We start from the raw sequence: 17,440 nt of genomic DNA, 5'->3' as shown, positions 1-17,440 counted from the left end.
ACTCTACAAGTCCTACAGAATGCTCTTGTTCGGTATAGCCACATTCACAGCACTTGGAAGGCTGAGGCAGGAGGATATACGTTCAAGGGACAGTCTGAGCTACTTCCATACGGGATTCAAGGGCAACTTTACATAACTAGACCCTGGCTAACAGAAAAACAGGATTGGGTGGCGGGGAGTGGGCAGGCTATTCAGAATCACTAACCAGAATCTCCTTTTCCTAAATAGCATCGTTCGCTGCGGAAGCTTGAAAAACACCTGGGGAAAATGCACCAGAGGAAATCCAGTGTCTGCAGGGTCAGCACGGATTGTTCAGCTGGTCAAAGACCAGTGAATCTTTAGCAGCATTGAATGCGATACCAGCAACTGCAATGACTTCTTTTCAAAGGAAAGGACTGCAAGCAAGGGTGCTTAGCTCTGAAGAGGAGGAGAAACTGCGGAGAGACCAAGCTCTAGTGCCTGATTTTAAACAGCAAAAACTGGAAAAAGAGGCTCAGAGGAACTGGGACCTTTTCTACAAAAGAAACAGTACCAATTTTTTCAAGGACAGACACTGGACCACCAGAGAGTTTGAGGAGCTGAGATCGTGTAGAGAGGTAGGCTGGGGTTTCTCCTGGCCTTAGCTATCTTTATTTGCAATGTGTAGAAGAGAGGTCCTTTATTACATGTAGAGTGTGCTCCCCCAGCTGTGAACCTTGGGTGTCATTTCTCAGGAGCTGTCTACCTTGTCTTTTGGTTTTTCGAGACAGGGTTTCTCTGTGTAGCTTTGGTGCCTTTCCTGGATCTCGATGTGTAGACCAGGCTGGCCTCAGAGATCGCCTGGCTCTGCCTCCCGAGTGCTGGGATTAAAGGTGTGTGCCACCACCACCCGGCCTACCTTGTTTTTTGAAACAGGGTCTCTCACTGGGACCTGGGACACACAGATTAGCTTGGGCTAGATGGCAGTACACCCCAGGGAGCCTTCTTAGCACAGAGAGCCAAGCATACTTCACCAAGACCAGCTTTTTATATGAGTGCCAGGGGTTGAACTCAGGCCCTTGTAGTTGTATGATAGACATTTTACCAACTGAACTAACGAAAATTTATGAAGCCTGTCAAAATGTACCTAAGGAAAGTTCTGTTTGGTTTCAAGTAATTTTAGAAATTTCTGGGCTGTTTAATAGGAAAGAACTTTTAAGGTTTTCTTTTTAGATTTATTTATTTTATTATCTTATGTGTATAAGTGTTTTGCCTGCGTGTATGTCTGCACCACATGCATGTCTGTAGCCTGTGGAGGTCAGAAGAGGGCACCAGATCCACTGGAACTGGAATTACAGACAGTTTGTAAGTTGCTATGTGGATGCAGGCAATCAAACCCAGGTCCTCTAGAAGAGCAGCACGTGCTCTTAACCACAGAGCCATCTCTCTAGCCCTTTAATGTTGTTTTCTACTTACTTAAAGCTAATCTGAAAGTTAGCAATATTAAATATTCAGAGTAAACTTTAGTGAATGAAGCTACTTACAGTAGTTAATGGTAGTAGTTAATGAACTATAACCCTTTTCTAAGAATTTTACATATGTGCTCATAGTTAGGCTTCATAGCAACTCTATGAAGTCATTTTCAGGAAAAATTGAGGCACAGAGCTATAGAAATGAGTTGCCCAAGGATAGAATACAGGGGCAAAAGGAGTTGGGCTTTGAGGCAGGAGGTTAGCCCCAGAGTGTGTGCACTGCACTAATGGCTGGTTTATTTTTTGCTAATGTTCTTAGTACTAAACTGCCCAGTGTTGGGTAATTATAAATGAGGTACCAATGTTAGCTTTTCCTTGCTAGCTCTGTTGTCTATTATCAGCTTCATGAGGTTAGAGATGTTGTCTCTTGCATGCTAAACCTTTTAGGTTGGTGTGTTTCTTCATTATGCAGAAGTAATGTACTATAACTTTTGTGTTCTCATTCCTTAGTATAAAGGTCAAAAATTGACTTTGTTGGAAGCTGGATGTGGGGTTGGGAACTGTTTATTCCCACTTTTAGAAGAAGATTTGAATATCTTTGCCTATGCCTGTGATTTTTCTCCAAGGGCAGTTGACTACATTAAGGTTGGTGCACCATATTCTGCTCTTTCTTATTCCTTAGACCATTTGTCTAATTCCAGTCCTCTTCTAGGAGCTTACCTGCTGTGATCACCATGTATGTCATTTTCTTTTGAATGTACATATGAAAACATTTTGATTCAAAGCAAAGCAAGAAAAATACTGAGCAGTGCCTCTGTGCTTCATTCGTATCATTTGCTTTATAGGTTTGTTTCTGGTTGGTTGCTTTATAAGTCAGGTTCATGTGACCAGTGTTGTGCATATGCTTCTCAAGACTCACATGCACAGTCCTCTGTGATGACTAATGGAGAAATAAAATCCCCTAGAAGAAGAGTGTGAAAATTTCATAGATAATGCCGCTTTCCTTTCAATAGAAGATTATGCCAATAGATGTGTATATATTTTGGGGGGGGGGAGGATGGTGGTTTCGAGACTGAGTTTCTCTGTGTAGCTCTGACTGTCCTGGAACTCACTCTGTAGACCAGGCTGGCCTCAAACTCAGAGGTCCTCCTGCCTCTGATAGAATTAAAGGTGTGCACCACCACTGCCCGGCTGCCAATTGATAATGTTACCAGTAATATAAAGGCACTCTTTCCTGCTTCCGCGATATTTTTTGTTTCTGCCAATCTTTAAGGAAAAAAAGTCTCTGTTTTTTTATGTTTCTCATTTCCAGAGATATTGCAGACTGAAATATGTAAATACACATGCATTTTCTTCTGCCATGAGCTCCTTTTTTCTGCATGTGTTTATGGAGAGCTTACTATATTCCAGTTGCTGTCCTGAGCACTGGGGGTAAGCAGTGAACAAAAGGCAAAGTCCCCACCTGTGCAGAACTTACATCACAGTAAGAATTATCTGTTCATAACTGTTGCCTACTTTTCTGTTGACTTGTCATTTCTTAATTTTAAAATATATATAGAATTTTATGAGACATATATTGCAAGCATCTCTTTTTACCCATTCAACATTATTAATGGTAGCCTTTTCCTAACACAGGATTTAATTATGTCTTTTTTTTTTTTTTTTTTTTTTTTTTTTTTGATATAGCCCAGGCCGAGGCAGGTGAAACTGTTGATCCTCCTGCCATAGCCTCCTGAGTGGGATTACAAGTGTGTGCCACCATACTTGACTGTTATCAAATCTATTAACCTTTTGCTTTTTGAGGTAATAAGGTTTTATGTGTAAGAATTCTTTACTCCTGCCATTTAGATAATTGTTTATTGTTTTGTTATGTTTTTTAATCTGGAAAAAAATCTGATCATACTTCAGTTAATTTCTTGAGTTCTTATTCTTTCTTCTCCCTCTAGGGAATTCAGTTACAAGTACTTTATGCCATTGACTGCTCCCACCATCCACTTACACACACACACACACACACACACACACACACACACACACACACTGTTAAATGTGGGGTTCCTCTTAATTTTGTTTTCATTTTTTTTAAGATTTATTTATTTATTATGTATACAGAAGAGGGCGCTAGATGTCATTACAGATGGTTGTGAGCCACCATGTGGATGCTGGGAATTGAACTCAGGACCTCTGGAAGAGCACTCAGTGCTCTTAACCTCTGAGCCATCTCTCCAGCCCTTGTTTTCATTTTTAACTCATATTATTTCTATTGTCCTGTCATTAAGTTCACTGTTTCTAAGAGAGATATTCCTCCAATAAACTTATTTGAAAACTGATTTATTTCTGTTATGAATTTATTTAATTTATTTTATTTTGTAATTTTTTTTATTTTGGGCACTTAAATTTTAGTCTTTATAGGGTTGGGAATTTAGCTCAGTGGTAGAGCACTTGCCTAGCAAGCGCAAGGCCCTGGGTTCAATCCTCAGCTCAAAAAAAAAAAAAATTTAGTCTTTATAATTTTCATCCCTGACATTACCTATCTTTTCATGTTATCTGTCTTTAACATTTTAATGTTTATAACATTTTTAAGATCTATTTTTATATTAAATTATGTGTAGTGTGTATATTTTTGCATGGGGGTATGTGCAAGGCATGTCAGATCCCCTGTAGCTGGAGTTATTGGTAGTTATGATCTGCCATTGTGGTTAGTGGGAGTTGAACCGGGGTCCTCTGGATGACAGCATGCGTTCTTTTCCATAGAGCCATCTCTCCAGTCTGTGGATTCAGTGCCCTCTGGCCTCTGAGAGCACCTGTATGCACATGTACATACATAAACATAAATAAAATGAATCTTTTCTAATACTAAATATTCCCACCCAGTAGCCCTATATATTAATTTATTGAGGTCCCTGTTTACACGATTAAAAAAAAGCTTATTCTCCTCCTCTATAATACTGATACTGTAGCCTACCAACCAACCAAAATGGTCCAGGAGTACACTTGTTAGAAAGAAAGGTAGATTAGGATCTGCACTCTTTTATCTCTAGAGAAATCCGCCACATAAGAACTATGGGGGCATCCCAGTAGGGCAAAGTGGAAGAACTCTCACAGAGTCTAGGCTCCTCGGGATAACCAAAGGAGGGTTAGAAAGCAACTGCCAACTTTATCCTTTTGGAAGAATAGGCCTCTGAAATGCTTGGTTTTAAATAATTGGTAGACTATATTCTGCCCTCAGTTAAAAATTGTTTGCTAAAATGCTGCCTTGCTCCCTGTAGCAGTATTGAATATTACTTCCCCAGTAACAAGTGACCATTCTATGTTGTAGAAAGTTATTTTAAGGTGTGTTACTTTTGTTTGCTACATTTGTTTAACTCTGTGAAGCTGTGTTGTTGTGCCTGTCTAAAACACCTGATGATCTAATAAAGAACTGAACAGCCAATAGCAAGGCAGGAGAAAGGATAGGTGGGGCTGGCAGGCAGAAAGGATATATAGAGGGAGAAAACTGGGGGGAGAGAACTAGGAGCCAGAGATAAGGAAGACATCAACAGGACGGCCACACAGCAAGCCATGGAGTAAGATTAAGATTTACAGAAGTAAGAGAACAGGAAAAGCCCAGAGGCAAAAGGTAGATGGGATAATTTAATTTAAAGTTAAAGCTGGCAAAAAAACAAACATGCCAAGATTGGGCATTTATAATTAAGAATAAACCTGTGTGTGATTTATTTGGGAGCTGAGTGGCAGCCCCCCCAAAGATAAAAAGAGCAAAAAACAATTATATGTAGCAGTAAACAAGTAGAGACGGGATCTTTCTTCAGTGCTACGAGTTCATACATGTATCAGCAGGTGATTAATTAAAATCCTAAGTTCTTTCTGGTTTTCCCCTTTCTAGCAAAATCCTTTATATAACACAGAGAGATGCAAAGCATTCCAGTGTGACCTCACTAGAGATGACCTCCTTGACCATATCCCACCAGAGTCTGTGGATGCCGTCACATTGATCTTTGTGCTCTCAGCTGTTCACCCTGAGAAGATGCACCTTGTCTTACTAAATGTATACAAGGTTAGTGATTGGGCTGGCCGGGTGGCCATTGTGCATGCCTTTAATCCCAGCACTCAGGAGGCAGAGCCAGGTGGATCTTTGTGAGTTCAAGGCCAGGCTGGTCTACAAAGTGAGTTCCAGGACAGGCACCAAAACTACACAGAGAAACCCTGTCTCGTAAAAATAAAAATAGAAAAAAAGGTTAGTGATTTGATGTCTGTATTTGAGGGTTGGTCCCTCAGGCTCCCTTGCCGCCTCCTCTGTAAGGCTTGTGTACTGCAGTCCCAGCTTTTCCATTTTCAATGGGTAGACTGTGGCCAGTATAGGAGGAGGAGGGATTCACAGGCATAAAGCCACTGTAGCTCTGGGTTTGTGCAGTGCCATGGCTGCACTTCAGAAAATGGCCAGTCCCAGAGCAAGGAAGATGTTGCAGTTACTTGGGATCCATAAAGTGAGGGAACATGTGACTAGTGGAGAAGACAGTCAAAAGGCCTAGATTCTAAGCTGGGTTCACTATCAAGGCAAGTTCCTTCACCTCTCCAAGCCTGTTTCTATACCTGAAAAATGTTGGGATAATGCTTCCAAGATGGAAGCAGTTGAGGAAGATGTATGGTGGGTGGCAGGCACAATGCTTGCACTCTGCTAAGTGTCCTCAAAGCCAGCTATTGTTGCATTACTACTACCATCATTGTTCTTGTTAGGACGGCAGGACCTGAATGCTGTGGCCACCAGAAGGCTGCTATAGCATGCCTATAATCCTAGTACTTGAGACTGAGGTAGGAGGATTGCCATGAGTTCAAGGCCAGCCTCGCCTACATTGTGAGTTCAAGATCAGCTATAGGCTGAAAACAAGACGGTGTGCTGGCATATACCTTCAGCCTCAAGCCAGTCAAGATTTCAAGATTGTTCTCATATAGAGAGCAAATTTGAAGCTAGTCTGGGTTATTTTACACTATGTCTCTAAAGCTTCACCTGTTAAGTCACATGATTCAAGACAAGCTATCTCTGAGCCTCAATTTCCTCTTAATGCTAAAGCTGAGAATATAAGTGAGTGATATCACTGCTTTGGAGAACCTCAGTGGGAGTATTTATGTAGACACTTTAGTCACTGGACCAGTTAACTCTTAAGAGTCAATGAAATCAGTCGTTTAAAATGGTAAATTCTGATAGGCATGGTGGCACATGCTTGTATTTTCAGCACTCAGGAGGCTAAGGCAGGAGGATTCTCCATTTGAGGACAGCCTGAGTTATGTGGTAAGACAAAACACACATGTACATGCACACAAAGGAATCTTCTCAAGCATTTTAACTAAAAAGCCTAAGCACTTATTTTTTTTATCACTCTCAATAGTCATTGGTTTGAGTAGAAGACTTAGATTATCTTACATTAATGCACACAGTAGGGCTGTGGTTCTTTAAAAGGGGAGTGAGGGGCAGACAGGGTTTCTCTGTGTAGCTTTGCACCTTTCCTGGATCTTGCTCTGTAGACCAGGCTGGCCTTGAACTCACAAAGATCCGCCTGACTCTGCTTCCCAGTGCTGGGATTAAAGGCGTGTGCCAATACCGCCCGGCCTTCAAACACTGATTTTTAAAAAGTAGAATAGGAATTTAAAAATAATTAGAAAATAAACTGAGGGCAGATTATATTTTGAACCAGACTTTCATGGCAGAGGCTCACACCTAACTAAAAGCAGCTTGATCAACATTTATATATTAAGTCTTTCCAAATTGTTCAACTTTATTTTTAAAAAAAAAAAAAATTTTTTTGAGCCAGGCAGTGGTGGCACACACCTTTAATCCCGGCACTCAAGAGGCAGAGCCATGTGGATCTCTGTGAGTTCAAGGCCAACCTGGTCTACAGATCCAGGACAGGCCCCAAAGTTACACAGAGAAACCTTGTCTCGAGAAAAGAAAAAATGAAAAAGAAAAAAATGTTTGTTTGGTTTGTTTTTTGTTTTTTGTTTTTTGTTTTTTTGAAACAAGATCTTATAGTATACCTCTATACCTCTTTCAGGCTGGAACTTCATACATAGACTAGGTTAGCCTCAAACTCTGAACAGTCCTTCTGCCTCTGCCTCCTGACTGTGGGGATTACACTCATGTGCCACCATGCTGATGAAATGTTTGACTTTATATAGAAATTGTAAGCTTCTTACTCATGTTCATATTTCATTGTTACAGTCTCTCTTTTTTAAAATTAATTAATAAACTTGGGTCTTGCTCTGTACTCCAAGGAAGCCTCAATTTTCCTGCCTCAGTCTAAGTACTAGGACTACAGGAGTTCAGCATAACACTTAGCATCATATACTCTCTTGCTTTTCATTTTGGTCATACTGTAGCTCAGGCTCACCAAAAACTTAACTTGTGCTGTAGCTTTCAAGTGCTGGGATTACAGGCATGAACCTCTTCACCCAGCACTTTCTCTCTTTTAAGATTGCCTTATGTATGTGGATGCTCATGGAGGCTAGGAGAGGGTGTCAGATCTCCTGGAACTGCGGTTACTGGTGATTGTGAGTAGCCTGATGAGTATGTTGAGAACTGAACTAAGGTCCAGAAAGACAGCAAATGCTAACTAAGCCCCACTCAGCACCTTAATTAAAATATGTAATTTAGTTGAAAATCCACAGGCATAAGTAAGTTTGTAAAGAAAGATGAGTGATGCATGTACAGCATAGAGGGTGGGGCAATTAAGTACTAGAGTGTACAGACTGATTTTAGAGGAAAGAGAGGGCAGCCAGCGAGTTGAAAATGATGCTGGAAAAAAGTGTTACTTGACAGTGTGTATTAATGCTTCAGCCTTGTTTTGTTTTGATTAGTTTTTATTTTATGTGTATTTTGCCTATGTGTATATATGTGCACCATGTGCATGCCTGATGCCTAAGGAGGTCAGAAAAAGGGCATCAGGTCCCCTGGAACTAGAATTATGGGTGATTGTAAACTAGAATTATAGGTGCTGGGAATTAAACCCAGGTCTTCTGCAAGAGCAACCAATGTTCCCACTGAGCCATCTCTCTAGCCTTTAACCCTAGTTTTAAATGTTATATGCAATGAGAAAGGTTTCAAAACATTGGAAAACCGTTAGGGAATGATTCTCCTCCAAAGTAGTATATTTTAAAACATATACTTCTACCACACTGTAGGTGGGAGTTTCTGTCCCTCTAGCCCACTTCCAAATAAGCACTCAGAGACTTATTAATTATAAATGCCCAGCCAATAGCTTAGGCTTGTTACTAACAAGTTCTTTTAAATTAACTCACATTTCTTACCTACACTTTACCACATGGCCGTATGTTTTTTTGTTGTTGTTGTTGTTGTTGTTGTTTTTAGCATAGCCTGTTTATCTCCTGCTTTCTCTGCATCTGGCTGGCGACTCGACCCTACTTCCTAGCATTCTCTCAGTCTGGCTCACCTGCCTAACCTCTTCCTGCATAGCTGTTGGCCAGTTAGCTCTTTTATTAAGCCAATGAGTAGGAGTCCAGCTCTGACCTGTCGAAGGGTTCTTGAGGGGAGAAGAGAGGAATGAGGAAGTATTAGATAGGAATATAGACATAGCCAGAGAGAAAGACGAGACACAGGATAGTTTTGGAGGGCCCTGAGTCAATACCCAGCAGCCTCAAGGTTTATTCTAATGGGCTTTTTATACACTGCCAAGGGGAGAGGCAAAAGACCTCCCCTTTCAAGATCAAAGCACAATATGCAGCCAAGTGTAGACCCTTCAAAACACCTGATAGCCACACCTCTACTCAAATCATCCTATTATGCAGTCAGAAACTCCGATTCTGACCTTGAGTAAGGACTTACTAGGGAGCCTTTGTGGGCCCCTACAACAGTGTACAAAAGGATTATTCTACAGCACCACACTGGTTTATCCCTGCCTGTGAGTTTCACAAAGTTTTCTTTTGTTCCTCCTCAACTCCATTCTGTCCCTGGATATCTGAGCAGGTGAGAACCCAGACTATGCCCACAAATGGACATGGGACTTAAGCTAGACAGGAAAAAGGCACCAAAGAAAAGATGAGCATATTGCCTGATTTAGGCCCAGGTGAGAGTGAAGGATTACTAGAAATAGGTGATGAGAAAAAAAGAGAGAGCATGCTAAGAAAGATAGAGGGGACAGAGAGTGGCTTGCCTGGCATTGAGTGTATGGGGTGTTCTACTTCTTCGTGTTGCCAGAGCATTAAGACTTCACTATGGGAATAAGTGGTTTGTAGATAGGTGGAGGAGAGAGAAGCCAAAGGAAGGCCAGCAAGTAAGGAAGCCAAAGGAAGGCTCAGTGAGTAAAAATGCTTGCCACTGAGTCTGATGGCCTGAGTTCAGTCTCTGAAGGAGAAAACCAGCCCTTAAGCTGCCCTCTGACCCCATGTACACATTCACACACATGTAAGTAAATGTGAGGGGGAAATGACATGATAAAGAAGCTAGCATAGGGGCTGAAGAGATGGCTTAACAAGTAAAGGGCTTGCCATCCAATCATGAGGACCTCAGTTCTGTTCCCAGAACCCATGTAAGCCGGTAGTGCTTGTCTGAAACCCCAGTACTCCTGTGGTGAGACAGGAGGCAGACACAGGCCAATGGTGGAAGATTGAAGAGCAGCTAGCTTGGTAGGAGCAGTGGAGACCAGCTCCTGAGGTTGCCCTCTGATTCTCATACACATGCCTGCGTGCAAGCACACACACGCACACACACACACACACACACACACACACACACACAGCACAACTGGAAGGATAATCTACTTGTCTATTGAAATTAGCTAGGATTAAAAATAGAATAGCATTTAGAGTGAGACAAGACAGAAGGTACAGTCCTTGAAGAGTGCAGGCAAGTAACCCTGTAGTGAATAGGCAAGAGTAACAAGGGGTAATAAGTGATTTGTCTGATGCAGAGAAAGAGAGAGGAGGTACAGAGAGGAGGAAGGTTGCACAGGACACAGCAGGGATTACACTAAGCCCTGTGAGTGATGGGAGAAAGCACAGCCTGGCTTGGAGGGGAAACTAGCCTCCATAGATACCAGGTTTCTGTGAGAACAGAGCATGAAAGGAAGGAATGTTCAGAAGCAGATGGATCTCTGAGTTTGAGGCCAGTCTCTATAGTGAGTTCAGGCCACCCATGGCTACATTGTAAAACCCTGCCTAAAAATTTTTTAATTGCAAAAGGAACTATGCCATGATACAAGAATATTTATGATTTTCATTGGTTACCATCCAAATTTTTTGTTATTGTTGTTTTTGTTTTTGTTTTTCAAGACAGAGTTTCTCTGTGTAGCTTTGCACCTTTCCTGGATCTCACTCTGTAGACCAGGCTGGCCTGACAGAGATCCGCCTGCCTCTGCCTCCTGAGTGCTAGGATTAGAGTTCACCACCACCGCCCGGCCCAAATTCTTAATGTAGTACACAGCTTTCATAATTAAAGGAATGCAAGGTTCCCATGAGAAAAAGTAAAAATAAAGATGTGCCTTGATTTTTTTTCTACTTGAAATTTACAGCCCTCTGAGCTCTAACTTTACGCCTTTTGGACCTGTGAACTCTAGATAAAGAATTACCTTTGGTGGGTAGAGGGCAGGAGGGGCGAGGAACCGATGGGCAGGTAATGGGTCATTGGTGGTCATCTAGCCTGTAGAGCAGCAGATTCACTTAGAGTTCACAGCCTACAAGTGTTGTCTGTGCTTTCCACCCTCCTCAGCTTTAGTGCTCATGAGCTAAGTGCCCCATCCTAAGTATACAATTGGAGGCTTTTACTTGTGCTTTTAATGAGTATACCACTTCGACACCAAATGCCCCCAACTCTCTTCCCAAGTCAGCCTCTTCTGAACTTTTTATAGAAATAAATAGTATGTCACCTATATTCTAGTAGATATGACATGTCACATTTGTAAAACATTTGCTTGCACTGTCCCAGGACACAATTTCCTTTAGTGACAAATTCTATTGGAGTATGCCTCCTATTTTTAGTCTCCATTAGAGATCTTTTTTCAGCCAAGCCACAATGACTTTCTAGCCCAATCTGATTACTCTCTCACTGCCATTATGGTGATTGGCTGCTTAATTTAAAATTGTGTGTATTGTTGGGAAAGTACTAGAGAAAAGAAGCCCAGAGTGAACAGTCCAGGGCATAAGCTTCCTGCCATAGATCTCATTATTCTATGGCACCAACACCAGGCAGGCTTCTTCAGTCACAGAATTTCATTTGAAAAGCTACCAAGAAGTTGAATTCTCTCATTTCCTGAACAGAATGATGATCTGCGTGAGAACACTGGAGTTTGGGTCTCCTTTGTACCACTCACTTGCGCTTACAATCTCAACAAGTAACTTACTACTTTTATTCTGGGCCTTGCTGAAAAGTGGGCAGAGTGGTGGCTCACCAGCTGCTTTGGGGACTCATAGGCGGGACAATACATGACACAGGAATGTGTGCTGAACTACATAGTGCTGTGAGCAAAGAAAGCATTAGGCGACTCAGCAAACTGAGGGAAAGCTGGGATGTGAGTGCAGATGCCCATCTGTCTCAGGGAGCGCCTTTCTCACTGCCTCACACAGCCTCTCCTTCCCTCTGAAATGAAGATTGAGTCACCTGTGAATGAAATTCTCAAATGTTTTTCTTTGCACCATTGGTGTGGTGACAGACACCTATAATCGCAGCACCCAGGAAACTAAGTCAGGATAATTTCTACAAGCTCAAGATCAGCCTGGGCCAGCTAAGGCTATATATATAAAAAGACCTATCTCAAAAAACATAGCAGGGGGAGGGATATGACTATGCAAGTACATCAGCACATGCTTTTCCAAAGGAAACAAAACCTGTCACAAAAGGTGGCATCTGTCATTTTAAAACAAGTGTTCTATGCTCCATGAGGTAGTGTGGGTCTGTGGAACACCTGCCTCTTGGGGTACAGAGGAGATGTGTGCACACTGTCTGCAGCACAGATAGAAGATAGGCTCTGAGGAAAGGATGGCTTTCCTTATTCTTCCCACATGGTGCAGACTTCCTAATACAAAGAGCAGATGGTCAGGCCAGAGCCCAGCAGAGTGGAGGGGGTCAGTGTTGGGACCCAGTAGGGAGTCTCACACAGGAGCCCTTCAGAGGTAATTGTCAGAAGCAGATATCTGGAAACTCAGTCTAATGAAGGAAATGGTTTATGCCTTGTAGAAGGCAGAGGTAGAGTCTTAATGTGGTTACTTTTATGTGGGATCTAAAACTGTACTGTGGTCCATTGCATCCAAAAAATGACTTCTAAGGCACTTTATTTTTTATTTATTTTTATTTATTTATTTGTTTGTTTGTTTGTTTGAGACAGGGTCCCCTTGCTATGTAGCCCTGGTGGGCCAGGTACTCACTATGTAGGCCAGTCTCAAACTCAGAATGATCCTCTTGCCTCAGCCTCATGAGTACTAGGATTACAGGTGTGTAATGCTACACCTAACATGTTTTAAAAAGCAACCATTCATATTAAAAGTATTTTTATATGCCTTCTTTCATAACTACCACAGGTCTGTTTTAATTTCTAGCATCATTAGATTGTATTTTATTTGACTAGGTTCCTCTGAGTTATATGCAACCTGCTTTACTTTGTAGGTATTAAAACCAGGCAGAAGTGTCTTATTCCGTGACTATGGGCTGCATGACCATGCCATGCTTAGGTTTAAAGCTGGAAGCAAACTTGGAGAAAATTTTTATGTCAGACAAGATGGAACCAGATCCTATTTTTTCACTGATGGTAAGATGAATAGAGTATCTCTTTAGTGTTTCATTCTCTGTCTCTGCTCACTTGACTGTCATCAGTGGGGTCCCGCTTGGGCAGCTATGTGGCCATGCTAACACAAGTCCCAAGTTCTTAGAATAAGCCCTTATGCTCACCACTTTGCCATTACCTGCTGAGACATAGACCCAGCTCTGGCCTGTGGGGAGCTTGAAGGCCTCTGCTGATGGTAGTTAGTGAGTGAACCTGGGAGACTAGACAGGCCTCAGACATGTCATATGGTGCTCAGCATGGTTACTGAGCTTACTTTCCCAGACCAAAGGCAAAAACCCTTCTTGAATAAAAGTGATTGGATCTGTTTTCAAATAGACAAATTTGCTATCAAAGAATACTGAGAATGTAGCTCAGTTGGTAGAATGCTGCCCTAGCATGGGTCAGATTCTGGGTTCAGTCGCCCACACTGCATAAACTGGGTGGTCACATACAAGTCTTAGACCTCAGCAATCCAGAGGCAGAGGCAGGACGATCAAGAGTTAAAAGTCCAGCTGGAGAAATGATTCAGCAGTTCAGAGCACTTGTACTTGCTGAGAACTGGTTCTGTTACCCACACCCACATGGTGGCTCAACCATGTAAGTCTAGTTCCTGGGGATGGGGATCAAAAACCTGCTCTGACTCATGTGGGCACCAGGTGTGCACATGGTGCACATACTTCATGCAGGCAAACACTCATACACAGAAAATAAACAGTAGTTTAAGGTCCTTCTCACCCTCAGCTAGTTCCTGGGCTACATGAGACCTTGTCTCGAAAAATGGTTGTAACTGGGAGGATGGCTGAGTAACGTTTGCTGCAGCCCCCAGCACCTACGTGAAAAGCCAAGTATGGTAGTATGTCCCCGTAATCCTGATGCTGGGAAGGCGAGAGTAAAAATCCCTAGAGCCTACTGGTCAACTGATTTTGTTGGTGAGAAATCTTGTCTCAAAAAGTATGGTAGGCCGGGCAGTGGTGGCGCACACCTTTAATCCCAAAACTCTGGAAGCAGAGGCAGGTGGATCTCTGTGAGTTGGAGGCCAACCTGGTCTACAAAGCGAGTTCCAGGACAGGCTCCAAAGCTACAGAGAAACCCTATCTCGGAAAAAAAAAAGTATGGTAGACAAGGACAGCCAGAGCTATATAAGAGTGAACATGTCTCGGGGGGAAAAAGAAAGGCAAGGTGGAAGGCTGGAGAGATGGCTCAGTGGTTAAGGGTACTGTTTGCTCTTCCAGAGGACCTGGGTTTGAATCCCAGCAGCCACATAGCAGCTCACAAATGAGGTCTGTAACTTCATTTCCAGAGGCTCTTTGGACCTCTGAGGGCACCAGGCATGCGTGTGATACAAACACAGACAAAAGGTCTGTGAACATAAATAAAAACATACATTTTTTAAAGTGGAAAATATAATACATTGACCTCTAGCCTCTTTATGTGTGTGTGTTGCTATTGCACACAGATGCACATACACACAAACACATAACATATGCCACATCAAGATAATAATAGAAAATACTTTAAAAGGCATTTTGAGGCCGGGCGGTGGTGGCGCACGCCTGTAATCCCAGCACTTGGGAGGCAGAGGCAGGTGGATCTCTGTGAGTTCGAGGCCAGCCTGGGCTACCAAGTGAGTTCCAGGAAAGGCGCAAAGCTACACAGAGATACCCTGTCTCGAAGAAGGAAAAAAAAAGGGCATTTTGGATCAATAAATGCCAAATATCCTTATGGGCTTTTTAAGTGTTTCAAACTTTGGTTTTAGGTCTACCTAGTAATCTAGAGTAAAAGATCCTTTATCTTTTTCTAGCTCTGTGGGTTTGGAGGGGTTTGCTTGTTTTGGAATACTAAGGCTTGAACCCGGAGCTTCAAGCATGCTAGGTAAGGGTTCTACCCTCAGCTGTATCCCTACAGTCCTTTTACTTTTTGGTTTTAGGGTTAGGGTATTTGTTTGTTTTTAGGGTTTTTTTTATTTTTATTTTATATGTATATGTGTTGTCTGTATTGTGAGTATGTGCACCATGCATGTGCCTGGGGTGTATGAAAGTCAGAAGAGGGTGTCACCCCCTGGGCCTGAAGTCATGGATAGCTGTGAGCCACCACAGAAACCGAGCCTGAGTCTTCTTCTGCAAGAACAACAGGTGCTTTTAACTGCTGAACCATCTCTCTAGCTCCATATTTTTTAGTTTTTTGAAACGAAATCTCAGTCTGTAGCCCAGGCTGTCCTTAACCTTACAGCAGTTCTGTCTTTGCCTCATAGGTATATGCCACCCAACTTACATTTCATTTCTTGAAACACTGTTTTAGATATTAAACTAAAAAATGAGTGTTTACAATGAAATATCGAGTGTCAGGTGAAAATGGAGACAACTTTAAGGTTTCCGACACGGCCATATTAGAAGTCATTGGAAGCCCCAGTGGTGTGTGCACGGTGCTCCAGAGCACAGCCTGCGCAGTAACACCCTGAGAAGGACTCCATGCATGCTCTTGCTTCTACTTATTTACTTCATTGTTCTGGGATGAAGTTATCCTCAGGCTTTCACACCACAGGGGATTCCCCCCAATTCTGGGCACACATATCCTTCCTTTCTGTAAACAAGTTGAGTGTGTGCAGTCTTCTCCTTAGCTAGCCTGGGCTTTTGTATTTGCTGACACATGGACAAGCCAAGGTAGGTACACCTTTGTTGATGCTTTAATTGGAAGATTCTGCTCAAGTCTCAAGACCATGAGAAGTAGGAATGTGTTTGTTTTTAAAACAGAAAGAGGGAATGAATGAAGGGAGAGAAAGAAAAGCACTGGGAAGCTGGGGCAGAAGAATTAAAAATCTCAGGCCAGCCAGAGATGTAAAGTACAATCTTGTCTCAAGAGGGGAAAATCAAAGAAGAAAAGCCTAAAAACAAAGGAAAAAGTTTAGCACTGAAGTTTTTATTACAGAAGAACACAAACCTCTGGGCTGTGTCAGTCCTCCCCCTCAGTGCTCACCACTGCTTGCCTTCTAGAATTCCTGGCACAGCTCTTTGTGGATGCAGGTTACGAAGAAGTGGTGAATGAGTATGTATTTCGAGAAACAGTGAATAAAAAGGAAGGCCTGTGTGTGCCACGAGTTTTCCTTCAGAGCAAGTTCCGGAAGCCTCCACAGGACCCAGACCCCACCCCTGACTCTGCTTCACTTGGAAGAGAAGAGTTTTAAACTAACATAGATTTTTGTATTCTGAATTTTTTAAATTATATATGTAATTTTTGTATTTAAAAACGAGCCAGGCGGTGGTGGTGCATGCCTGTAATCCCAGCACTCGGGAGGCAGAGACAGATGTGTCTCTGAGTTCCAAGCCAGCCTGGTCTACAAAGCAAGCTCCAGGACAGCCTCCAAAGCTACAGAGAAACCCTGTCTCGGGGGGGGGGGGGGGGGGGGGGGGGGGGGGAGTGGGGCCTAGGGAGATGGATTAGCAGTTAAAGTGTTAGCTGTGCAAGCCTAACCACCCACGTGTGACCCCAGAAATCTGTCTAGGAAAAAAAGATGGGGTGCTGGAGAGATGGCTCAGTGGTCAAGAGCATTGGCTGCTCTTGCAGATCACCTGGGTTCGATTCCCAGCACCCACATGACAGCTTACAGCCATCTGTAACTCTAGTCCCAGGGGATCGATGGGAATGGAATGCCCTGTTCTGGCCTCTTCAGGTGGTACACAGACAGACATGCAGGCAAAACACCCAAATTAAAGAAAAAAAAAAAAAAAAAAAAACCCAGGTTTGGCTATTTGAATCCATAATCCCAGCACTCCTACCTCAAGAGAAACAGAGATAAGAATCATCTGGAAGCTCCAGGACCAGCCAGCCAGAAGTGTGGCAGAGAAGAGACAAGAGATCTGGCCTCAGAAAGGTGGAGGGTGAGAACCGACTCCTGGGACTTGTTCTCTGCCCTCCACATGTGCACAAGTGAATAAATGAACAGTGAGTGTATTTGTGTGTGCACATAGAAAAACGAAAGTGTAAGTTGGTCCTGAAAGTCAAGTTTTGTGGCTTATCTGTGTCATACAATTCTCTTTCCACAAAGGAAAGCAAGGAGCTAAGCGTGCAGATACTCAAAATAGTTGTGCAAATCAAGCATTTGATAATAAATACATTAAAGACAATTGTTCAGTCTCACCATTTATTTAAAACAAAAGTAAATTTATATACTAATCAGATGGGTATGCTTGTTTATTTTTACGTAAAAAATTAAATCTTGAGCAGGGTGTAGTGGCACATGCCTTTAATCCC

At 42.5% G+C, this 17,440-nt stretch overlaps 1 protein-coding gene across 4 annotated transcripts in view; it reads left to right on the top strand.

Annotated features, from left to right (window-relative positions):
* The window catches only part of Mettl6 (methyltransferase like 6), a 63,385-nt gene that overhangs the window by 905 nt on the left and 45,040 nt on the right, over positions 1-17,440 (top strand). For 2 of the 4 annotated variants that reach the window (XM_036198776.1, XM_036198778.1), the window contains exons 2-5: positions 229-596; positions 1,941-2,075; positions 5,314-5,484; positions 13,036-13,177. In XM_036198776.1, coding sequence (XP_036054669.1) covers positions 372-596; positions 1,941-2,075; positions 5,314-5,484; positions 13,036-13,177 — 673 coding nt within the window. In that variant the 5' untranslated portion in view covers positions 229-371. Of the gene's footprint in view, positions 1-228; positions 597-1,940; positions 2,076-5,313; positions 5,485-13,035; positions 13,178-16,182; positions 16,436-17,440 lie in introns of those variants that run through there. The other 2 variants (XM_036198775.1, XM_036198777.1) reach the window with 2 other exon arrangements.

This window comes from Onychomys torridus, chromosome 9 (assembly GCF_903995425.1).
Source record: "Onychomys torridus chromosome 9, mOncTor1.1, whole genome shotgun sequence".
In the NCBI taxonomy this organism is placed as follows: Eukaryota; Metazoa; Chordata; class Mammalia; order Rodentia; family Cricetidae; genus Onychomys; species Onychomys torridus.
Note: the sequence above shows the minus strand (reverse complement) of the source record. Positions and strands in the feature narration are given on the sequence as shown.